Below are 25,633 nucleotides of genomic sequence, written 5' to 3'. Positions count from 1 at the left end.
GTCCATGACTCTTTGAAACGTCGCTGGTGCTGTGCACAGCCCAAACGGCATCACCTTGAACTCGTATAGGCCGTCTGGGGTTATAAATGCAGTCTTCTCTCGGTCTCTCTCGTCCACTTCAATTTGCCAGTAGCCGGTCTTCAGGTCCATCGATGAGAAGTACTTCGCGTGGCAGAGGTGGTCGAGGGCGTCGTCGATTCGGGGGAGGGGGTACACGTCCTTTTTCGTGATTTTGTTCAGTCGCCGGTAGTCAACGCAAAACCTTAATGTGCCGTCTTTTTTCTTTACGAGTACGACGGGCGCAGCCCAGGGGCTTTTCGATGGCTGTATAATGTCATCGCTCAGCATGTCGTCGACTTGAGTCCGGATGGCTTCCCGTTCGTGTGAAGAGACGCGGTACGGTGACTGTCGGGTAGGTCGGGCTCCATCTTCGGTTATTATTCGGTGCTTCGCTAGAGGGGTCTGACGTAGTTTTGCGCTCGACGAAAAACATTCGCTATAGCGACGCAGCAAAGCCAATAATTTTTTCCGTTGTTCTTGCGGTAGCGCCGTATTCACGTCGAATGGCTGCGGGAGCTTGAATGTTTCTACGGGTGGGCGTTCAAAGTCGGCGACTGCGATCACATCACTTGTTTCTTGCGTTTCTTCGAGGAACGCAATTGCAGCTCCCTTGTTTAAATGCTGGTACTCTTCGGTGAAATTAGTGACCAAAACGTGAGATTGGCGTTGCTTAAAGTTCGCAATGCCTCTTGCGACGGAGACACCGCGGTCGAGAAGCAACCTTCGATCACTCTCTACGATAGCGTCGATGTCAGAAGCAGCATCCTCACAGTAGACGGCGATCATCAAGCTTGCGCGGGGTGGCAGGGTGATGTGATCGTCGGCGATCCTGACAGCAGCACGGTGATCGGGGTTCGGCTGCGGCGTCGTGGAGTGATTGGAGGAAAATGTTATCGACTTGGTCTGCAGATCAATTATTGCGCCGTTGTCCGTCAAAAAGTCCATTCCGAGAATCACGTCGCGGGAGCAGTTAGGCAGAACGACGAACTCCGCAGGGTACGTTGTGCCGTCTATGGTGACGCGCGATGTGCACGTTCCACTTGGCGTCACGAGGTGGCCTCCTGCTGTGCGTATGTGCGGACCGTCCCATCTGGTCATAACTTTCTTCAGTTTAGACGCAAATGGTCCGCTCATTACCGAATAGTCAGCTCCCGTGTCTACGAGGGCGACTACGTCAAAGCCGTCGATGGACACCTTGACGTAAGATGCAGTCGTCCTCGAGTTGCGGGTTCGTCGGGGCGTCGTATCTCTGCTTGTACGTGTTGATGGTCGGGCACTGTGCATCGTCGTTGTCGTCGTCTTCTCAACGGACGTCTTGGTCAGGTCGGGTACGCGTCGTGCCGTGTAGCTGTCGTCGTGTTCAGGAGTCTCGTTAGGGCTAGGTCGGGTCGTCGGGAAGAGGGCATGTCGTGAATGATGGTCTTCAGCGAGTCGCTGCGTCGTTGGAGGGTTTTCATTTTTCCGCCGTTGTGCAACTTTACCTCCCGAAGTTGCTGCTTTTAGTTTCCCCCGCGTGGGCTGGGGGACCTTCCACGTGAGAAGTCAGCAGTGCTGCGGCGGTTTGGTGACTGAGACGGGTAGGGCGACGGTGAACGGTTGAAGCGGGCTGGTCCTCGGTTGGTGTTGGAGAGGTATTCTTCGATCTCAGCAGGGCGCTGGCCGTATCGGGGGCGTGGGGCGTCGACGGAGAACCCTCGCAAACCGAGCCTCTTGTAGGGACAGCGACGGTAGATGTGGTCGGCCTCTCCGCAGTGGTAGCACAGCGGGCGATTATCGGGCGTTCGCCACACGTCGGTCTTCCTTGGCGTCTGGTATTGGTCTACAGGGCGTCGGGCGGGCGGCGTTGGACGGCGGTATGGCTCAGCCTCTTGACGACGGGTTGGAGCAGGGCGGGGTTGACGAACAGCCGAGGAGTAGGTCATGGCTTGTGGTTCGCGGGGTGCTTCCGACGGCGTAGAAGTTCCCAGTGCGTTTTGGACTTCTTCTCGGATTACGTCGGTCAGGGAAGCCACTTGAGGTTGCGGCGTCGTTGGAAAAAGCTTCCGAAGCTCCTCCCTGACCACTGCTCGGATGGTCTCTCGCAATGTATCGGAGCTTCCATTTGCAGCACCGATGGTCTCCGAGAACAGCGCGTTGACAGGGCGGTCGTACTGCCTGGTTCGAATTTCTAGCGTCTTCTCCATCGCGGCCGCCTCAGACGCGAATTCGGCCACTGTCTTCGGAGGGTTACGGACTAGACAAGCAAAAAGCTCTTGCTTCACTCCTCGCATTAGAAACCTGAGCTTCTTTTCCTCGGTCATTTCAGGGTCCGCACGACGAAAAAGTCGCTTCATCTCCTCAACGAAAATCACGACTCCTTCGTTGGGGTGCTGCGTTCGAGTTTCAAGCAAAAGCGCAGCTCGCTCTTTTCTCACCACGGTAGTGAAGGTCTTAAGGAACTCCCTCTTGAATTGAGTCCAGTCGGTCAAAGAGCTCTCATGGTTCTCGAACCAAGTTCGAGCAGCATCTTCTAAGTAAAAGAAGACATGCCGGAACGTTTCTTCATCGTCCCACCTGTTGAAGATGCGGACGCGCTCCAACTTCTCCAACCATTCTTCGGGGTCTTCAGCGGGGGCTCCCCGGAACGATGGCGGTTCTCGGGGCTGCTGCAGGATGATTGGCGACGTTGTTTCTTGCACCATGGTGTTGGTTGCAGCGTTCCTTCTCTTGGGCCCTTCTGGCAGAAGACCGAACTCGGGCGGTAAATCTTGCAGGCGGGGGCTGGCTCTTGTTGGACTGGCTTGGCGGCTTTTCGAGGTTGTAGTGGGCATGAAGGGTGCGTACCCAGCACCTCCACCAGATGTCACGAAGACAAGGACGATGCAGTGGTGTTGAATGAGAAACACGTTTATTGGAGCGAACTTGTGCTCCCCTAACAACTCAAAAGAATACAGAGGCGGCGAAGCAGCGGTCAACAAAGTGACTTGCACAGGCGAGTGTCGTCGAATCGAATGCCCCGGCGTCCGCACTGCAGGCTTTTTATCTTTTGGCGCGCGCGGTTCTCGAAACGTCGATTCGCATCGAGAACATAGTAGATCCAAGAAGATTATTCTGGGCTGTTCACGTTAGATCGGAATGCTCTCCCTATCACAACAGATAACACATGCGGCACAGAAAGAAAGAATGGAACACGCGCTTCCCTTGGCGCAGAGATAACACAGACCGGCGCAGCCGGGCGGTAAAAGCAAAACACAAATAAACAAACCCAATGTATGGTTCGCGGCAATATGTATTTCTAAACATTACTTTGAATATTCTAAATACACGCCGCCCGCCGCCGCTGGGTTGCTCTCAGTGTGGCTAACTGAGCCACCATGCCCAGAATCAACAGCAGCGTTCAGTAAACAGACCCAGCGAAGGAGCTTTGACGATTCTGTCTGAGTCAGGGGCGTTTGTTCTGCCAAAATATTTGATTTCAGTCTCCAAATACGCCAACGGCAGCTTAAAAAAAAAAAAAGAAAAAAAAGTCGCGCCCGGGGAGAATCGAACTTCCCGCCTCCACAACGTGAAGCCAGATTCTACCTATCGTCTACCCCAACAGATGGCGCATTCGTGCAAAATAGACCCTTGCATTAAAAAAACACATAAAAGAACAGGAAAGCCTGCGATTCACACTTTTTTTAGCTGGGAACAAGTTTTTAAATATCGTTTTTATTTCGCATACAGACAAAAGTATGTTGCCGAGCTACTCTATATCATGGTTGCCAGCATTAGTTTTGGGAGGGACACATACGGCTCGTAGATCAGAAAATTCGATTTAAAAAGTTCTAGAGCGTTATCAGCAAAACCGTTTCTCGTCAAGGTGCTTTAAGTGATGCCCTTTCGATAGAGAATATATACTCGACAAAAATCGGTTGTCTGTCCCTTTAAGTGATTACACAGAAAGAAGTACTGCAGCTCAGTGCGCGGCTCAGTGCAAGCTTCGCCAATTTATTTTATCTTTTGTAGTTTGCACCCCAAATGTTTTTACAATGCTGAAGTATTAAGACACCATTATGTATACGAATGATTACTCTTCTCGGCGTTTCTCCTTGTCCTATTTGTTTAGCCTTTAACATCAGCACTTCCATGTCAATTAGCAGGGGTCGCATCAGCAGGGTCACGTGCTCCCAATTAATGCCTTCTTTCTACCCCTCTAGTCCGTGGTAGTGTACTCGGCTGTAGGAAACATGCCCCACATAAATTGACAAACCGGTGTCGGCAGTGTTCTTATACCTTGAGTTCTTTTAAAGCAGTAATGTCTACCTAATTCTCTATTCTAAACACTATCTTCCCAAACGTTTTGTATTGCTTTCATGAAATAAACTTTCACTCCCCCCCCCCCCCCCCCCCCAAAAAAAAAAAAAAAAAAAAACGTTGCTAATATTTTCACTAGCTCGGGGAACAGTTGAAACAGTGGGAGTGGTTAGCGGCAAAGATTTTCGGTGCAGAACTGACGGCCGCTACAGTACCCACGACATATATTGAGGCAGCAGAAGAACTTGCCGTCACTCTAGCCGCCACCACTGAAAACGACTACCTCACTATGACAGACTCGCAAGCCGTCTGCCGCAACTTCCTGCTAGGTCGCATAACACCCATGGCCTTAAAAATTCTGCGAAGTGTGCGCCAGCTCCCGGAAATGCACATCATCTGGACCCCCGCACACGAGTCCTTCGAGGGGAACGAGGCGGCACACGCCGCTGCCCGCGTTCATACACACCGGGCCGTTCCTCAAGAAGGCGAAGTCACGCAGCCCCTTCGCTCTTCCAAGCCCGATGCTCTTTATTCATACGCTGACATCCTCGCCCATTACCGCCACGAATGACGACGCTTCCCGCCACCACATCCCCATTTATCCAGAGCAGAGGCGACTGCCTTTCGCCGACTTCAGACAAATTCCTATCCTCACCCCACTATCCTCCATGTCATGTACCCCACCCTCTACTACTCTACGTGTAATTTCAGTCCCCAACCCGGCACCCTGTACCCCATGGTATGGGAAGGTCAGAAAACCCCATTCCATGCCCCAAATACTCACCCAACGTACGAGCAGTGGGCGGGCCAGCTGGCCAGCTCCGACCTCTCAGTCCAGCGTAGCCTGGTGGAGAGGGCTAGGGCAGACAGCGCGGACCAGGGCTTCCCGGACTAGAGGAGGCCCCTCACCGGGCGGGCGTCCAACCATCAGCGCCTGAAGCTCGTCTAGATAAAGTTTATCCACTCCACTCCACTCCCCTCGCGAATGATGAACATTGCTGAAACTGTCTCCGGGGGGGACGCGAAAAGGCCGTATGCAGCTTTAGTCTGAGGAACCCCACGCTACATCTGTGCAGAACTTCAAGGGGACTTTTGGAGTAATGGTTTAAATTGTATTCGATCAGCTTGGCTTAGCCATGGACATACACTGATAACGGTGTGTTCAAGATCAACTACAAATTCAGCATCACGTGTCAGTGTGAAACTCCTTTTGACGAGGCTGCCTCGCGTGCTGTCTTTCTTAAAGGAGCCATGAAGACAAAATACAAGTTGGGTTATTAGAAAGACTACTTAGTCCCGATTACAATGATACCAATATCATCGCAATCTTCGAACAAATAACGGAGATATGAAAGAAAACGTGTGAAGCAGTCGCGACCCCCTTGCCAATTTCCCGCAACTTTTCTATGACGTCACAGAACCTTGTTTCTGTGATTGGCGGCCACCTAACTGACCTGTCGCGACGACACATGACTGGACGTCTGTAATGGGGCCTCGAGTTCCATTTGACCGCATCACTTGAATGCTAACGTGCAGTTAACGCACTGAAAATTATGTTTTATCGTTGGCCCGTATGACGTCATTCTTGCTCATAGCACGTCACTGTGGCGCAAAATTTGAAAGTTTTTAAATACTTCTTGCTTTTTTTCGTTAAAAAAACATATTTTGTGGCTGTAATGGAGCTGAGTGAGATACTGAATCCTAGTTCTTTCAAATTAAACGAAGTTGTATTTTCTCTTCATGGCTCCTTTAAGTGCAAGAGTGGAGGGAGCTCTACACGTACCACACCCGCCGCGGCGGCTCGGTGTCTAAGGCGTTGCGCTGCTGAGCACGAGGTCGTAGGTTCGATTCCCGGCCGTGGCGGCCGCTTTTCTGATGGAGGCGAAAAGCAAAAACGCCCATGTGTACGAGATTTCGGCGCACGCTAAAGACATCCAGGTGGTAAAAATTAATCCGGAGTCCTGCACTACGGCGCGCCTCATCGCCTGCGTTGCGTCGGCGCGTTAAACCCTACAATCGATCAATCAATCAATAAATCAATCTACACGTACCACAGTATAAGGCAGTGCGGCCTTTTCATTTTTTTTTTCTCTCGATTTGTCTTCGTCTTTTTATCTTGTTCTCTACCCGCCGCGGTGGCTCAGTGGCTAAGGCGTTGCGCTGCTGAGCACGAGGTCGCGGGTTCGATTCCCGGCCGCGGCGGCCGCTTTTCTGATGGAGGCGAAAAGCAAAAACGCCCGTGTGTACGAGATTTCGGCGCACGTTAGAGATCCCCAGGTGGTCAAAATTAATCCGGAGCCCTCCACTACGGCGCGCCTCATCGCCTGCGTTGCGTCGGCGCGTTAAACCCCACAATCAATCAATCAATCAAATCAAATCTTGTTCTCTGTGTGTGTATGCGCTTTAGCACCGGCTTTGACAGTGTGCTTCTCACACCGCATGTGGGGCCGCACTATGCCAATGGAGCAGCACAGGGTTCCATCCCCCCACGCGCCGCGGGGGCTCAGCTAAGGCGTTGTGCTGCTGATCGGGGACGTGGGTGGGTTCGATTCCGGCCGCGGTGGCTGCCTTTCTGACGGAAGCGGAAAGCGAAAACACCCCTATGTTGAGATTTCGACCCTCGTTAAAGATCCCCAGGGGTTCAAAATTAATCCGGAGCCCTCCACTACGGCGCGCCTCATCGCCTGCGTTGCGTCGGAGTGTTAAACCCTACAATCAATCAATCAATCAATCAATCAATCAATCAATCAATCAATCAATCAATCAATCAATCAATCAATCAATCAATCAAAATCAAACCGGAGCCCTCCACCACGGCGCGCCTCATAGCTCGTGTGTAGCTTTGGCGCATTGACCTGATAATCTAATCTAAAATGCTCCAATGCATTCTCGCATCGTCATCTCTATTATTCTTTCTTTTTACCCGTCTACACCGTGTTTGAAACGACGCGAAACCTTTTGTTTTCGTATCGACCACGTAAGCGAAGCATATCTGAAGGTATCACGGGTGCGTGCGACCTTCCATTGCGACGCGTTGTTTCGGTTGCCGCCAGGTGAATCTACTTGGGCGCTGACGGCATATGCGCTGCAATGCCCGGTGCCTTATGGAGCACGATAATCCGCGCACATATGGCAAGGAGGTAGGCCACGGAAAGTGCGATCAACACCCGGGAGAAAACAAAAACCAAAAAACAAGGCACGCAGCAGCTTGTGAGCTAGGCATCAGCGACAAATAAAAGGGAACCCTCTCCAGTCAATTAATCAGGAAGCTCGGCGTTTAATTATCTCCCTGATTAGTAATTAAATAGTCCAGGCCTCCTCTCTCCTTCGCTTCCTCCGTTTGTTTTCTTATATTACTACCAGGAACCGCGTAAGGAAAACACACCCCCGCGATTGTTTGCTTCTTTGACGGGGCGAGCGCGCTTCGTATCACGTGTCCTGGTCGGAGTGACGCTGCCTGTAGTTCTTCTGGCAGAGTGGGTGGTGGGGCCTCGTTCCGGGACGGCCGCATCATCAATTTGGTCATCGAGACTCCGGGGTGTAACGGATACCTGCCGCGGCGTGTTTCTTTTATTATTATTTTTTTCCGACGGCTTCCGCGCGTGCGCGGTTGCAAATTCACTGTGTCGATGAACGCGAAAGCCGTGGCTGTGGCCCCGAACCTGTCCGTCCAGAGGGCGCAGCGGCCGCTCAGGTTTCCTTGCTCTTTGCCCCAGGGGCGAACACTTCGCTTCCGGCCATATTAAAGAGCACATCCGATGTTCGGAAGCAGCCTTGCTGAGCGCCTTGTTTATCGACCAGAAATGAGCTTAGGAAAGTTTTCAACGAGAGTAGAGGCGAACTGTGGTCGTTGCAAGCTTCCCCACTGGAACAGTAGTTTTAGAACATTGCCGCTGACCATGCACTGGGTTTGTTTATTTATGTTTTATTTTTACCGCCCGGCTGCGCCGGTCTGTGTTATCGGTGTGCCAAGTGCAGCGCATGTTCCATTTCTTTATTTTTATGCCGCACGTGTTATCTCTTTTGATAGAGAGAGCGTTTCGAAACAACGTCAACCGCTTAGAATAATCTTCTTTGATCTACAGTGTTCTGGATGTAATTCGCCGGTTTGAGGAACACTCGCGCCGAATGATAAATGCCCGCAAAGCTGACGCCACGGTATTCGAATCGCCCACACTCGCCTGCGCACGTCACTTTGTTGACTGCTGCTTCGCCGCCTGTGTATTCTCTGAGTTGTTAGGGGAGCACAAGTTCACTCCAATAAGCTTGTTTTTTCCGTCAATACAACTGCATCGTCTTTGGCTTCGTGACAATATTAAAAAAAGTTTTCTTAATAGTGCGGAAGGGAGGACGCGCCTAGTTAGGCTTAAAGGAAAAACGCAAGCACTTGCTTCTATCCTGCGCTGTACGAATACATTCTCTTCCAACAAATTTCTCTATCGCATTCTTCCATCTAGTTACTTTAAAAAAAAAAAGCTAACTTTGATCAAAAAGCAGCCACACTACTTCCCCTACGCTTTCCGCAGCGTGCTAGACTCCTGGCTCCTCGTTCTATAATTGAAATTTGGAAGGTTTCACGCACCGAAGCTACATTTGGGCTATGAAGCGTGCTGTATAGTGAAGGGCTACGGAATAATTTAGACCACCTGGTGATGTTTAACGTTCGCTGAAACCTCGACACATGCCGTTTTCGTGTTTCTCCGCCAATGTTCTGGTGGCAGCGGCCGTTTTTCTTTAAATTAACGGTCGTGGCCAGCGGGATCGATCCCGCGTCCATGGGCTCATAAGCAGCGCACGCACGCACGCCCAGAAGCAACACACACACACACACACACACACACACACACACACACACACACACACACACTATATATATATATATTTATATATATATATATATATATATATATATATATATATATATATATATATATATATATATATATATATATATATATATATATATATATATATATATATATATATATATATATATATATAAAATCTGTATTCCTGAGATACCTTTACCTTCCCCACCAGCGAAGCACCGTCGTTCACGCTTACCTGTAAAGAGCCGGCTACAAGAAGCACGGTCGCCAACGGCCTGTGAGAAACAATTAAACCTCGCTAAAACAAACTCTTTGCAAGCCACAATAGCCAACATTCTGATCGGCAGTAAACGAGTTAGAACCCAATCCGGCAGCAGGGGAGAAGACCCGATCCCGTGGTTGCAAAGCCCGTTAAAGGAGGCCCCCTTTGCCACGCGCGCCGCCTCCGTGTGTTGGTGCGCCGCAGATTACCCCCGCAGCAGCCAGCGGCAAGCCCCGGTGTAATGACATTTCACGCTCAGAGGCACCACGAGATGGGGATGCCCACGGGGGCCGCAAACCCCGACCCGAGCCGAGCCTGCTTCTTTTCCTCCGTAGGGCTTTCAAACTGCAGCGGCTTAACTTCCCGGGCCAACAACGCGGCGGAGTGCATCTCTTCCCGTTTTTGTGCCCTTAGCCCCATTCCGGCGAGTCACGAATGGATCGGGAGGGAACGCGGGGTCGTTCAGCGTCGTCAGCCGCTCGTGAAATCCAGCCCGAACGAGGAAGCGTTGCGGAGAAGCTCACATCCCGGGCGCGGCGCCTCCCGCAGACTCGGGTTCCGGATTACTCCTGCGGGGCGCAGCGATTGACGAAACACACCGAACACGGAGCGTCGCGGGATACGATGAGGCTGGCAGCGATCCAGCAACGAAATCGGTTGCGAGCGGCGCTGTTCTTACCGTTTCCGCGGCGAGGCGCACGCGCTTAGCTGAGAGTCGGAGCTGTGTTCAGATCGGCGGACTGACCGCCTGCTCGCCTTGGCGTTGGCACGGAAAGAACGAGTAAGGCCGCCAAGACATCGTCATCCGGCGTGCCTGGGGCGCTCCGTAAAAGACCTCTTTTCATGGTAGAGAAGACGGCCGCGGGGGAGTACTAAAGGGTGTATTTATGAAGTATCTGGAGCCCCAAGTGTATAAATGAAAATTATTGCACGGTGAATCGCGCAGTTGGGCGCAGGTGTGCTTCAACAAAAATATTTCTGTTGGTTCGATTCAACTTAAAGCAACATCTAAGCGTTTTGTTATTAATTTCAGTGGTATATTAGAGTTTGACATCCGGAAATCAAATGTAAAGCTCAGCCAGAAAGCTTATAAATCACAAATATCCGCTGTACAGGGTAGGCTTAATGTATGCGATTAAAGGAAGGGATTTTGTTATTTACTTTCGGCCACACAATAGAACGAGATACGCATGTACGGTATGCTTGTTTTCAGGCTTGTAGAATTGGATAATCTTTGTACGTTATGATGCATGAATTGTTGCTATGCCCAATGAAATTTGTCGTTACGAAGGTGAGGATGTCACAAAACTTTCCGAATCCACCTTGACGTGGAAACGGCGACAAATCGTGTATTAAAGACAATAGTCTTTCATGGGCAACTTACACGCAGAAATTTTGGTCTGTCTGTCTGTGACTCGTTTCAGCCACCCTGCCGAAGTGAAATAAAATCTGCGCAATAGTCTGATATACTCACACCCAAATCTAAACGTCTAAGTCCGGTGTCAGTGTTCATACTTGTTAACACTGTTGAACATGAACAAGACATTACGCTAATATAAGGCTGAAAACCAATACATAAGTGATATTTGCAGTGTTCCTTTATTTAAAAAATCATGGATGCTTGGTTTATATATGATATATATATACATCATGTATATGATGTATATATATTATGATGTATATATACACCATGTATATATACACCGACGGCAGAAAGCCGTCGCCTGCTGTTTCCAGCGCTACATCCCGGTGGCATTTAAGAAATCAAATGGCAATTGCAACGAGAGGTTCCACTAGATGGGATACACGCTCCGCTTGGACCGCTCGTGCACTAGGGCATCGTGGTTCTATAAATGTTGCAGCAGGGCGCCTCGATTCACTCGCGTCTCCGCCGTACGGCAGCTCTGGCATCGAGACATCCCACTTGGAGCAGTAGAACGCGGTAAATTAAAACTGACTTGAGCAAACAAACTTCTATCGTATTATCTTCGGAGGAACGAGACGGGAAAGGAACATCATGAGAGGTGAGCGCGAAAGAGAAGGGAGGCCTTTACGTGGCGCCAGTCGGCTATCGTCTTTCGGCGAAATTTGCAACGAAAGGAGCAGATACGCGGCCATTTCTTTTTATTAGCATTCTACTATTATCGCGTCTATCAATCAGCTATCTTCATGCTCAGCAACCCTACAAATGGCTTTTCTGCAGGCGCACCCGCAATGCGGGTAAGCAAGCTGTCATGCCGACCTGCAGAGAACGGTTCTCTCTCATCATTTTCTTTCTGTTTTTGTTTTATTTCGTTTGTTTCTTATAAATTGCAAAACTAGAAATGATTTACACTTGCATTTTCATTACAGCGAAGCTTTCTACGTCTCTCTTGTGGTGGTGTCGCAAAAAACTCACTGCAGGAAAGCCAACTTTACACGATGGGTTTCCACAAGGGCACATCAAGCACACACCGCGCAAACAATTGGATGTCTGCATGCGTAACGGATTCCATTGTGGTAGACGAATGCAGTTTAGCGTCATACGGTTGAGCGATGATGATGATGATGATGATGAAATCATTCTCTAACAGGCGCACAGATGAAACGTTGATCACTCCACACGCTTAACAAATGGGAAGCCCAAATCAACGACAACGTTGAGCTGACCAAATCAGCACATTCAGATAATGCAATCACAAACTGATAGATACAAATCATAGCATCCCATCCGGTCAGCGCAGTGTTGTCGTAGATTTGGACTTTGGCTGAGTGGATTGTGGGCCTTTGTACCGGAGAAGGCTCCGCGTTTCAACCGTCTTTCTTCCAGAAAGGGGCGTTAGATCTTTAGCGATTAGATATTTTAGGTTTGCCAATCACGCATTTTTGTGCAGACACATGCGTTACACTTTCCGCGTAGGGAACACTTGCTGGGGTACTCGCCAAACAATGCTTATCCAAAATGATGCAGCGCTAAGAATGGTGCGGTGGAGCAATAACACTGTCGCATTAACAGCCAGATATCTAGCAAACTATTTAGCAATTTTCCTGCCACGATCACTGCGACTTATTAAATTTCATCATTTGCGCCGTGAGTTGACAGAGAGACGCAGCTAATGGCTTTGCTGGATGAATATTGTTCGTTTGTGCTGCGATGGCGTTTAGACGGCGGTTGCCGCGACGAAGGCGGACCATGTCCCGACAGTGCACCTCGCGCTTAGCGATCACGTGAGGGAAGAGGCGTCCCCAGTATACGCTATAGAGTTGCCTGGTGCCCTTGTCGTTTCAGAAGCATCCGTCCCCGTCGACCACGCGCCCGGAAGCACGCGACCTCCTCTGGAGTCGGACCTCAGCACATGTGAGCGCTAGCCGGGTAATTTTCGCGCCAACCTGCAGGCTTTCCCTATTTTTACTACAGTTACAGTTAAATTTGGATGGAACAAACCTCTATGTAACGAATTTCTGGATTTAACGAAGTTATTCAATTCCCCATTGCCAGCCCCATTGAAACCCATGTGTTTGCGACCTCTGTAACGAAAGCGTTGCGACGGTTAACCTTGTTGTAACGAATTCGCTGTGCTGATGAGCCATTGTTTTTGCACTTTTTCTGAAAAATGGGCTGGAGAAATGCAATAACTTAGCGAACTTTGCTCGCACCGCAAACTACTGCGCATTTGCAGTGTCAGTGGGGTGTCGCTGTTAGGTGCTAGGCCTACCTGTCGGCGTGTAGTCGCGGATCTCCGCTGCTATCTATCGTGTCGGTTCGTCGGTGATGATGTCTGCTGCCAGAAACCGAAAAGTGTTGTCTTTCCAAGACAAGCTCGCAATTTTAAATGCCGTCTCCGCCAGCGAGAAAGAAGAACGTCGCCGCGTGGTGCACAGTATCCCAGCTAGCACCCTTTCAATAATTTTGAGTGCGGCAAAGAGCATCAAGTTCGCAATAAAGCGTTCTTTCAGAATAAGTTTGGACCTTGAAACGGGTCAAGGCACCGAAAAACAGATAAAAGTGATACTTAAGTTACGCTTGTTAATACGGGGTTAAGTTACCTCGCTTCTTTGGAGTGCCGTGTAGTGAACAAGTTCGCGGGAAAGCAGGAGGCGCAAATCACATTGTTTTTATCACTGATGTCTAGCATTTTGTTTTCATTTCTGCTTCACTCACGGTCGCCTTAACTCGAAACCTGAATTTAACGAAAAATTGCGCGAATTTTCGTCAACTTCGTTACATCCAGGTTTAACTGTATTACTAAAAAGCTATAGCGTGACCACCGTGGCAGTTTGCGATCCCGTGCATGCATCGCGCGCATTAATATTCACATTCAAGTGGTTCGGCCATGGGCGTCACGTGAGTGAATATAGGATGTACCGCTATTAAGTGGAGTTTCAGAGACGTTTGTTGCATTTTCCGTATTTTTGGGCCTTCGGTGAACAAACACAGCACACGTGGAGGAGTGTTTGAAGTAGCAACTGTTGGCGTTGTTTGTTATTATGTTTGTTCGTTCTGTTTGTTGATAAACTGTTTGAAAGCTGCGAGTGAGTTCGTGCTTAGTAAGTTGATTGCGGCAACGCAAGTGGAGGGAACGGTTCCTACATCTGTTGTCTGCATTTTTTACAGTAAGTGCAATTACCAGAAAGGATTATTAAATTACGCTAACTTGTGCCAAAAAAAAAAAGTACAGCTAAAGGTATTCATTCCACCAATTATAAAATTTACCATACAATGATGGTTTGTAGTTCCTATTATATAAGGCGAATGTTACCCATGTGTTCGGGCATCTTAGGTGATCGTGGGACCCCAGAGACGGCAATGGAGGTCGGGTTCCGGCAAATATTGATAGAAGCATGGAGCCTGATGGTGCTGTGCGCGCACGCTGACTGCATAGCAAGTCCATGATAGGTGGCTGTGTTTGCACGTCCAAAGATTGCAGTAGAGGTCGACAACAGACGCCTTTGTTTGCTGATCTAGGGATAAAAACCTCGTATTCCGCTGTAATTTCTCACTCACGTTATGACAGCACTCGTTTGTCTCTTTTGCCTCTTCTTTCTGACTGATCTTTATGAGCTATACCTGTACAGCAGTCGCAGTGCTTCCAGTCGCAACTTTGCCTAAACTAAGCACACCACGCATGGATTCATACCCTCTTGTTGCTTTCTTCGCCAAACCCGATCGTGTCTCAAATCTACGGGAGCCACAACTTTTTCTTCCTCCATGGGAGCCACTGCCTCTGGGTGTTGCAGTTTGCAGGAGACAGTTCCCGTGATGAGTGCAGCCTGCTCGTTTCGCAGGATGCGCCGCATCATCCCCCTCGGAGCAGCGCGGGCGGCGGCAGCAGCCGGCACTCGTCGTCCTCGTCGTCGTCCCACCACAGCCAGCAGCAGCAGCAGGCGGCGGCGGCGGCGGCGGCCAACGAGGTGCGCACCGTGCTCCTGTACGGCGTGCCCATCGTGGCGCTGGTGATCGAGGGCCAGGAGCGGCTCAGCCTGGCGCAGATCTCCAACACGCTGCTCAAGGACTACTCGTACAACGAGATCCACAACCGGCGCGTGGCGCTGGGCATCACGTGCGTGCAGTGCACGCCCGTGCAGCTGGAGCTGCTGCGTCGCGCGGGCGCCATGCCGGTCTCGTCGCGCCGGTGCGGCATGATCACCAAGCGCGAGGCCGAGCGGCTCTGCAAGTCCTTCCTCACGGACACGCCGCCGCCCAAGCTGCCCGAGAACTTCGCCTTCGACGTGACGCACCAGTGCGCCTGGGGCTGCCGCGGGAACTTCGTGCCGGCGCGCTACAACTCGTCGCGCGCCAAGTGCATCAAGTGCGCCTACTGCGCGCTCTTCTTCAGCCCCAACAAGTTCATCTTCCACTCGCACCGCCTGCCGGACTCCAAGTACGTGCAACCGGACGCAGCAAACTTCAACTCCTGGCGGAGGCACATCAAGCTCAGTGGGACTCCTCCGGAGGACGTCAGCTACGCCTGGGAGGACGTCAAGGCCATGTTCAATGGGGGCTCGAGGCGACGCGTGGCCGTCTCTTCTTCCTCCTCTTCGTCCGCTTCCGCTTCCGCCTCCAAGAGGGCCCGCTCGTCCGGCGACAGGGACGCGCTGCAGGTGGGTCTGTCCTATACACTCCGCGACGAGTAAGCCACGAGTAGCCCAGCTGTGTGTTCTTAAACGCGATCCTCTGCTTAACTCTGTGCCCGTGCCGCGCCTTCAGGCGCCCAAGCCGCAGTCGCAGCCGCAGCAGCCCGTGGTGGCTCCCCCGGCGCCCTACTTCCCAGTGCTGCCGCTGGCCAGCAGCGGAGGGCCGGCGGCGTTGTTCCCGCCGCCGCTGCTCTGCCTGAGCGGCAAGGCGCCCGGGGCCCCGGTGTTCGGCGACTACGTCTGGATGAGCGGCGCCAAGCAGTACGGTGCCGCCGCGCTGTGGCCGCCGCCGCCACCGCCGGGCCCGCCGGCTGCGTCCTTCGCGTCCTCGCTTGCCGACGACGCGACGCCGGGCCTGCTGGGCAGCCTGGGAGCCGTGGGGGCGCCGCCGCTGTCGTACGCGTCCGCCTTCAGGCCCGTGGCAGGCACGGCTGTGGGACGCGTCGCCAGGTCGCCCACGTGAGTGGCCGTCTAGCTGCTTTGTTGCCCCAGTGCTTTCTCATCCCGGCATCGGTGATCGCGTCGACCAATGGGCGCAGTGAAGTGGCCATGGCCAACTGGTTGGTTTTTTAAGGAGCGCCAAAATGCGAACGGAGTTGCGTGCTTAATTCTTTCGGTGTCCTGCTGAGTGGGTCATGGGTGGGCATCCATCCGTTTCGTTATAGGTTCGCGTGAGTTGTGCCGCGCTCGGGCCTTATATAAATGAGGGTGCCCTTGTGGTCGTTCCCAGGCTGCGCTTGGCGGGTACTGCTTTCCAAAAAAAGTCCATTTCGTTGTGAACTGTAAGAACAGATGCGTAGTAATAGACTTACAGACGATGTGTTAGCTGCAGCTTCAGCAAAAAAAAAAAAAAAAAAGAAAACGAATTGATCGTGATTGTCGTAATGCTCATCCTTGTGGATGCTTGTGGGCCAAAATGGCGTAGAAAAGGATTCAAAATGGCGTCGTCCAGGGGTCGCACCGTGGCTCTGTCGCAGAACATTTTGACCGAAAAATGGAACTTTTGACTTCATTTTGTCCGAAATATCCGTTGTTCATAATACGTCTCTCCTATGCGACAGGTGGCGGTTCTTCGGTAAAGTCGGGAATATTAAGCAACTCCGAGTTTTTGTAGTCCTAAAAAACGGTCGGCTACCGTACCTGCTGCATTTCGTAATTTTCTTCAAAAAGGATCGCACACCTGAAAAGTCAAATACCTCACGAGTGTCACCCTCTCTCAAGAGCTGCACCGTGGCTGATCCATTGGCTGCTAACCACAAAAATGTGGGTTCGATCACCGCACCCGGTTGCCTTTTTCTGACATAGACGAAGAACGAAAACTTCGACGTATCGAGATTTCAACGCCCGTTAAAGTTCCCCTGCAGTTATTTGTCTACCTGGCCTGCAGTATATGCGCTGCCTCATAGCACAGGTTTAGCTTCGGGGGCACCAAACACGCTACTCTTTTTCAGGGAAGTGGCTCAGTGGGTAAGGCGTTGTGCTGCTGAGCATGAGGACGCGGGTTCGACTCCTGGCCGCGGCGGCCGCTTTTCTGATGGAGGCGAAAAGCAAAAACGCCCGTGCGTACAAGATCCCCAGGTTGTCAAAATTAATCCTGAGCCCTCCACTACGGCGCGCCTCATCGCCTGCGTTGCGTCGGCGCGTTAAACCCTGCAATCAATCAATCAATCAATCAATCAATCAGTCAATCAATCAATCAATCAATCAATCAATCAATCAATCAATCAATCAATCAATCAATCAATCAATCAATCAATCAATCAATCAATCAAATTTTTTCAGGGAAGTGAGTTTCTACGGGAATATAAACAAGGGCCGACCACTTAGTTTTATATTATTCCGCGCCGAGTTCTAACACGAATAATCTATGCTCTCTTTTTTGCTTCCTTGAACCATCGAATAAAGAAAACATAGCAAAAGGAAGATTTTTGTTTAGACGTTCCTTCCTTTGTCCAACCTTCCACAACCAAACGTGTCATCACTGCGAAGGCAGTGAGCGCTGTGGTGACTCGTATAGTCGTCAGTTTTTCAAGACGCGAAGAGCGGACAAGTTCGCGTTTTTTAACGGATTCAGACAATGATAATAGATAAAGCAGAGAGAACTCTTAGCGTATGGAACGCACTATATCATTTTGCAAGCAACCGTATCCCCCAACCTTGCAGGCACTACATATTTCGTCTTCGAAGGAGGAGGAATACCTTTATTGTCAGAGGGGGCAGGAATGCCCTGTTGGGGAAGGAGGGGGACACAGAGGAAGAGAGAAAATAATCGAAAAAGAAAAACACTGTTCAAGGTCCAATCACTTGAAATGGTCTATTTTAAAGTCTATGGTTTTGTGAAGATATAGTTCGCAGATTCCGTGAAGAGCTATAGGTGCTACGTTTATGACGGTAGTCGGTCCGGGTTATCACACCAACTTGTAGAGACCACTGGTCAGTGAGTCTTCAATAATTTTCTCTAGCGCTGAGGAGTCCTCTCGAAAAAAAAAACGCATTAAAGTAGATGACACGTTCTGGAAAGCTGGCCCGTTCTGTAATGTCCTATTTGCCCAGCGCTCATCCCTTATGCTTGTTCTGCTGTTTCGTCTTTTCGAACGATGGTTTGTGTGCGAAGATATATTTTAATCGATTAGTCTAGCTTACTACTCTGCTGCTCATCCTACTCCTTCCGGAGGCGAAGTACTGTTGCGACAAGTTAAATAGCATCTCCCCAAAAGTGCTCCATCTGGTGCTTCACGCGTCCAATCACCCTTTCAATTTGCGATCGCGTAATCTCTTATAATATTTAGCAATTTAGCGGATGGAATGGGGGTGGTGGTCAGGCGGAGCGGAGACGTATTCATGGTGACTCACACATCCGTAATAGCCATCTAAAAATGCGTTCCAGTTATCACAGCTATAATGAGTGAATGAGCTTTACTATAGAGCTCACTTGTAACTTCGGCTCACACCCTCGAGAAGGTGGCTGCTAACAAATTATCCTAGGTGACCAAACAATCCATTTCATAGGCCGCATTTACGTGGGTGCCGTAGGATTTTTGTTGTTGTGTTACAACGGATGAAAAAAGTACACCGCTGGTATTTAGACATGTCCCATGCTAATGCACGGAGGTGACTCGCCGAATGGGAGACCTCACAATAGAGGTTTAACGTTCAGGGTGATGGGCGACCAAGAGAGAAGGTAGCGATTTAAACAACAAAGAAAGGAAGCGTGAGAAAGTATATCTTAAAGACAGTCATGACACTTGTTGGTTGTTTTAGGTACTCCCTATACGTCAACATGAGTGCTGGGCGAAAACGTAGCTGGTAAATCACCACTAGTTCGCCTGTTTTCCCTCATACCTGCTTGCTTACTGACGTCTTTAAAACTGCACAACTTTTATCGGGAAAAAGCAGTATTTAAAATGCACCAGGATTGTAGTTAGTTCTTGTGCACTCTGTAAACTACAAAACATCTTTTCGCACTTCGGTAAAAGTTTAACTGGGTTTAAAAGTTTAACCAGTTCGCGAACAGGTTCGGAAACTGAACCGGAATGAAATAAATTCATCCGAACCCGAGCCATCACCGAATCTGTATCTTTTCGGTTGGACACGCTGAACATTAAAAAAAAAATTCATCCAACCGAAATCACATGATTAAGACACTCTTATGCCTAATCTATCGCTAAAAGATGTGCAACAATTCGTGTAATAATACTGACGATAATAATAATAAATAAGTTTGTTAGATACCCAATTTCAGAGTGACTCCCATCTGCTCCTATCTGCATACCAGGTTCGTCTTTCCATCTTTCATCATGCTTATAACGCGCCGGACCCTATCCTAGTTCTCTTCTTTTGACCTAAGCTTTTCTTTCAAGATGCCTCGCAAGTCGCTACGCTTCTCTTACAAAAACGTTCACGGGTTAGAACTGGCTTGTTTCGCGGTAATGGGCAAATTTATGCTGAACACGCGACTGACGTGCATATTAAGGTTCCCGAAATGTATACAGCACTAGCTGAAGAGCTGGTTCTATGTAGTCTTATAAAGTGAAGTGGAGTCACAAAGGGAGGCCTGGCCCTATTACGGCGAAGAGTTTACCTCTAAAAGACCCCAGTAGTAGTACTTTTGAATTCTTGGGCTACGCGCTCACGTTTTCACTTTCGGACGCCATCAAAGCAACCGCCTCGCAAGCGCCCCCTCAAGCTGTACCACAAGAGCATTCAAAACTTCTGTAATCGCGTTACCAAAGTCTTAACCTACACGTGCGGAGTACAGCCGCAGTATTCTTCAAAGGAAACGCGGCCACTATCGAACCGAGGCCACGATTGAGTCGTTCGCAATTAAAGGCGTCTTGCTTTTGAATCCCCACCACAATTAGCGCAGCGTGCTTTTTTTTTTACTTTAGAGCAGCGCTCGGCGTGGGCCACATTAAGCCCATTCCGGCTGCAAATTAATAGTGCCAGCGTCGCGTAAAGAAGAGACAAAAGAGCGGCCAGAACGACCACCAGAGCGCAAGCTTGCTCCCCGGCAGCTCTCGAGGATGTTTCATTAACGGCGGCCTTTTGACGACAAAGGAAGGGGGAAGGGGGCTTTTTGCAGCGGCGGTTGAGGAGCTCCTTTGCGCGGATTAGCCGAGGCGACCGAGCAACCGCGAAATTGCGGCCGGCTCGCGGATAATCCGCCATGTCGAAAACGCGGAGCTCTGTCGACAGACCCGATTTGAGGGGATTAGCCGCGACGCAGCCAAGTGGCTGCTCCGCCGAGCGCGCGCGTGTAGCGGTGCAGCCCGCCTCGGGGAGGGCTGCGGCAAAGTGCGGAGAGCCAGCGTTGCTCTGGCGTCGGTGTTTGTCGGAACGCCGCAGAGTAGGGCCGCGTGGTCGGCAGACAGCTTTGGGATAATGACGTTCGCCCTCCACTCTGTCGCTCAGGTGGCGCTGCCAGTGGTTCTTTTTGCCAGGCGTACTCGTCTATATGGGCGTACTCGTCTATACTTCTGGGCTGAGTGGATCATGAAGCTATCGAGCGGAACACTTGTACCTATACGTCTAATGGGAAAAAGCTAATAATAAGCCCAAACGACTCGGCACGCTTGGAACCGGTGCGAATGTTTCGGAGCCCGCCCCTTGCGCATCATAATGGCCAGGCCGTCATGAGACAACGGGTGCTTGTGAGGAAGCTTGATGTAGAGTAAAAGGGGTGGGTATTAAGCCATCCATCCACATTTCCTCAGAGTAGTCAATGATAACAGAGTATATATGTGTAAAAGCAGTACTTCAGAAATAGGCAACGCTTCATCGTTTCTCGGGCAACCTGGCCTTGCGTTTAACCGGAGATTTAATGGCACAAGGTGTAAACATGACAAACGGAATATTTTTTTTTTTTTCGTGCAGAAGCTTTTGGCGGGTTTTTTTAAGAATTTCTGCTCACATTTCAACACCAGGTGACCTGCTGTGAGAAGTCAGTAATCATCGCAGCGATATTTTCTTCAATTTATTGTTTGCAAAGTATTAGAGGAACGCGAAATAATGATGAGAGTATGATGATTCAAGGTGGAAGACGACGTTTAATATATTACCGTGTCTTTGTAGATCATTAAGCAATAAGAGTGTGGCACCACAAAGCGAAAACCAGCAATCATGGCGGCGAGCGAGATTCCAGCCTAACAAGATTATTATAACGCATCTCAAATCACCAACCGCTGTGCGATCTTCCTATCTCTGTTCCCGTCTGAGCACGCTGCCCACAAAGCCATTCGCGACAGTGAAGGTTGGATGTTAAAATTGTGCTTGCATCATAGTTTACTGCGCAAGTGTATTTAAACTTTAAACTAGTTACGAGGCGTAGAACACAAGTATTCGTATTCACTGGAGAACTAGATCGTCAGTGCTTTCCCTCTTTCTAGGGTAGAAGTCCTCAGCCGTTAGTCATTTTGTTGTAAGCGCGGAATAGTTCATATATATGTATTGTAATGAAGAGGATTGAATCACGAAAGATCGTCCAATTCCTTCGTGGAGAGATGTCATGAACAATTGGAGAAGGGAATGGTATGTACAGGACCATCGCCAATATACGCGTGGGTATGTGCTACGGACCTGCAGCCATCATCAGTGCCTGTCTGTGCGTCTAGAAAGAATGACCCATGCCATTCGAGATCAAATCGAAAGGCGTGGGTTCGTTCCCCACACTGGGTGCGTGTTTTCCTTTCTTTCTTTCTCGCTGAAGTAATAAAAAAATGTAACTACTTCACTAACTGTAAAAAAATAGCCTACCCTTTCCCTATGACTTCTTTGGCGTTGTAGACTGCCGGCATTTCTTTCTATATATATATATATATATATATATATATATATATATATATATAAAGTGTGTGTGTGTGAGAGAGAGAGAGAGAGAGAGAGAGAGAGAGAGAGATAATTTCTCATAAGACCTTGTGAATAGATTTTCAATTCACCTTCTATTGAACTCAGATATTTTCTTTCTTCGCAAAAACAGGCGCCAGCCGTTAGCAATCCTCGTGCAGAGTTTAAAAGCTGACTTCAGTTTCCAACAGTTTCCAAATGTTCAAGTAAATAGCTGCGTACCTTACACTTTAGAGGTTCTGCTCTCGCCAGTCTCCGACAATTAAAAAATTAATTGTACAGTACGTGTTACCCTCCGCAACTAAACCACCTGTGGCGCAAAACGGGAGACTTGGTACGGTTTCTCCCCTGCACTGTTTTTTTTTTTTTGTTTGGTTTTTAAAGCGGATGTCGACCGGGAAACAGGACGCAGGAGGGTGCGGGGAGCAATTAAAGTTAATCGCTGTGCGGCTCGAACTGACGCGCCTTGCACCAGTTGGGGGTATACTCGTGAAAGCTGCCTGCGGTCAGCGCACAGCGCTTAACTTGCGCTTGCGCAGAAGATTGCTTCAGAGGTGCGAGTGTGACTCTCCAAGTTAAGCAAAGGTCCCGAAGCGCGAAGCACCCAGTCATTAGCGGCCGATTAACGGCACTTCACGGAAGACCAATCAAACGGCTGCAGGTACCGCTTATTATCTCCTGCGGTTACGCGTGTTAGTAACGTTCACCTCACTAGCCTTACAGGCCAGCTGACGTGCACGTCCAGCACGAACAGGGTCATTTTTCTCGGACGTGTCTTCATTAAGGTCTCGGTAAGGGTCAAGCGGCGTTTGGCACGTCTGAAAGCAACTATGTAGTTTACAAGGGGCGAAGTTTTTTTTCTTTGTCTTTAGGGTGGGTGGGAGCTCTAGGTCGGTTCACTTATAGCCACGGGAGGTGTTTTCATCCGTAGTATTTTCTAGAGATAGAGCCGCCGCTGTACGGGTTGGTGCTGCAACTTCCTCAGTCATTCATCCAGCATGGCGCCTTAGAAACGTCGCTGCCCGCTTCAGATTCATTTCGTAGCCCTGGGGCGGCACTGAAGGGAATTGCTGCTTAACTCTTGTACCGGTGACTTCACGCGCACGAAGGAAGGCGCATCTCGCGTATTGCAACAGTCTGAATTGTTTATCAATCCCTCCGACCACGTGGCTCTGCAGCTACGTCCAGTTTTGGCCGAACGTATACGGAAATTTCTCCATGAACGTTACTGGTGTCGATCTGCTGCTACAGCGGCTGTCGCACCGCTTTGTAATGAGCATGACCAGCAACGCTACGAAATATGTCAGCATGCTGGGAGTAATACCGCGGCCACTTGCATTCATTCAAGAATTTGCTTCGTTCATGTCTACCTACGGGTCCACCATTTCTGTAATGAGCATGACCAGCAACGCTACGAAATATGTCAGCATGCTGGGAGTAATACCGCGGCCACTTGCATTCATTCAAGAATTTGCTTCGTTCATGTCTACCTACGGGTCCACCATTTCTGTAATGAGCATGACCAGCAACGCTACGAAATATGTCAGCATGCTGGGAGTAATACCGCGGCCACTTGCATTCATTCAAGAATTTGCTTCGTTCATGTCTACCTACGGGTCCACCATCTCTGTAATGAGCATGACCAGCAACGCTACGAAATATGTCAGCATGCTGGGAGTAATACCGCGGCCACTTGCATTCATTCAAGAATTTGCTTCGTTCATGTCTACCTACGGGTCCACCATTTCTGGACTGAGGACGCCTCCTTCAAGCTTCAGTACAATCCCCCCCTGTTGACTTAAATAAACGTTTATTCTCTCTCCACCATTTCTGAAGTACAACTATATACATGCAAATTTGTCATGTTGAAAGTCTCATGTTGTTCTGACATATCCTACAGCCATAGAGGCAAATTTTATTTACATAGGTTAAATCACACTGTGTTGTTAGTATAGTTCTCATGCTGCTGTTAAAGTACCGCTAAGAACTCGCTATTCTTTTTTTCCTCGTGGCGCAGTACTAATAGGTGCATGCGTGCATGCATTGGATGCATTATGGTCAGACAGAGCGTATACGAGTCGCCATTGCCGGGCTATATACGACACTCTCCAGTCGACGCCTCATCGTTGTCGTTTTGAAGAGCTGAGTGCATGCGCATTGCGCATTCGGCTCCAGGCGGCTCAATAGGGACGGGCCTCTGCATGTACACGCGTCCTACGCGCAGGCTGCGGTCTTCGACGCCCGCCTGCGACACGACCACGGACCCGAGCCGCGCTTCTGGCGGCGGGGGCGGGGCGGCCGCGTCCGAGTGCGCGGCCAGCGACGGAGCGCGCTCGGACGAGGACGACGACTCGGACAGCTTCCACGGCGAGGTGGACGTCACCGACACCAGCAGCGACGACGGACACGCGCTGGCCGCCACTGCGGCGGCAGCACACGTCAGCTGTGAGTATTTGTATACCGCCCCTACGCCCATAGCAGTTGTATCTGCTTGAATCTCTTAGCGGCCTCAACAATACAGGCATGGTCTTAACGCTTCTTATCGAAAACTCCAAAGCCACAGCTCCCTAACCGGTCAGGCTTCAACCGGGCTAATCCCGTGATGGCGGTGAAAAACAAAATGCCCATGTACAGCCATGCAAAAATGAAATGTTGGCATAAAAATATGAAGCAGAACATGTGAAATCGGAGACTATGGCTCGTGGATATCACATATAACATGCGGTTGGGGAATATTTAAAAAGTCACATTTTCAAATTTTGTTACTCTGATTTAGCCGTGCGGCTATCACACTTGCATAGAAAGAAATACCGCTACAGTGAAAGCTTCTTATTAATGCTAAATTCGATAATTCAAATTTATGGATATTTGTAACTACGATTTGGGCCGGACAAGTCCTCATAAAAGTGTACGTGTAAAGGAACGCGTTAATTCTAACACAACTATGTTCCACCACGGATAATTTGAACCACGGTCCACCAAACCCCGGCTCTTTGGCGCCTGGAACATGGTCAAAGAAACGCACCCTGTGCCTGCATAGAACACTGCGCCTCACGGAGAAAGCAAAATAGGGTGAAACCAATCTCAATCCCACATGGCGGACGTTTTTGAAGACGCATTCTTTGCAAACTACGTCGTTGAGGACGCAGTGCTGTGTGGGGTGCACCGACAGATGCGGGAGTCATATCCCCAGCCAGAAGCGCACAACTTGTCGCTGCCAATGACGACACGAAGGACGAGACGAAGCGTAGTGCGGCCGTCCGCTCAGAAGTCATGGCCGGATGGAATGCCGCGCGTCACTTTTCAATTTTTAAGGAGGCGGACATGAGGCTTTCCACTACATTCGCTTGTTAGAACAAAAAGTGCCGTTTGCCGCGTTTAGGGACGAAAGGTAGGCCGCAGTCATGGTGGGCCTTTTCAAGTTTCAACGTGTCTACATGCCCTATTGCTTTCCAATTGCATTGTAGTGTTCTTACTGTTCACGTGCATAAGTTTGAACTTTCATCAATTCGAACTGAGATGGCGTCCCCTTGCGGTTCGAATAAACGAGCTTTTGCTGTATTTGTGTTTCCGAATCATATTTTCGCGCTCGCGTTTTATTTGTCTATGACTTTACAGAAAGCGCCTCGTAGCTGCTTTTTCAGGTTGTTAGCAGAGTTGATTTTTGCCCGAAATAGTCGTCAAATTCACAAAAAAAAAAAAAAAAATTCCGGGAAAGCTTTTGGTTGTCCGAATGCCTTTGGGTGACCAA

At 49.7% G+C, this 25,633-nt stretch overlaps 1 protein-coding gene across 1 annotated transcript in view; it reads left to right on the top strand.

The window, feature by feature from the left end:
• Fuss (SKI family transcriptional corepressor fussel) overlaps window positions 1–25,633 on the top strand; it is a 77,067-nt gene that overhangs the window by 17,305 nt on the left and 34,129 nt on the right. Inside the window, exons 2-5 of the mRNA XM_077676089.1 lie at window positions 12,695–12,778; window positions 14,692–15,507; window positions 15,614–15,999; window positions 24,107–24,327. Coding sequence (XP_077532215.1) covers window positions 12,695–12,778; window positions 14,692–15,507; window positions 15,614–15,999; window positions 24,107–24,327 — 1,507 coding nt within the window. The remainder of the gene's footprint in view (window positions 1–12,694; window positions 12,779–14,691; window positions 15,508–15,613; window positions 16,000–24,106; window positions 24,328–25,633) is intronic.

Source organism: Haemaphysalis longicornis, unplaced genomic scaffold (assembly GCF_048455015.1).
Source record: "Haemaphysalis longicornis isolate Haplotype H1 unplaced genomic scaffold, Haemaphysalis longicornis Haplotype H1 scaffold_7, whole genome shotgun sequence".
NCBI classification, from domain to species: domain Eukaryota; kingdom Metazoa; phylum Arthropoda; class Arachnida; order Ixodida; family Ixodidae; genus Haemaphysalis; species Haemaphysalis longicornis.
The sequence above is the reverse complement of the archived record's forward strand: the minus strand, read 5'-3'. Positions and strand labels throughout refer to the sequence as shown.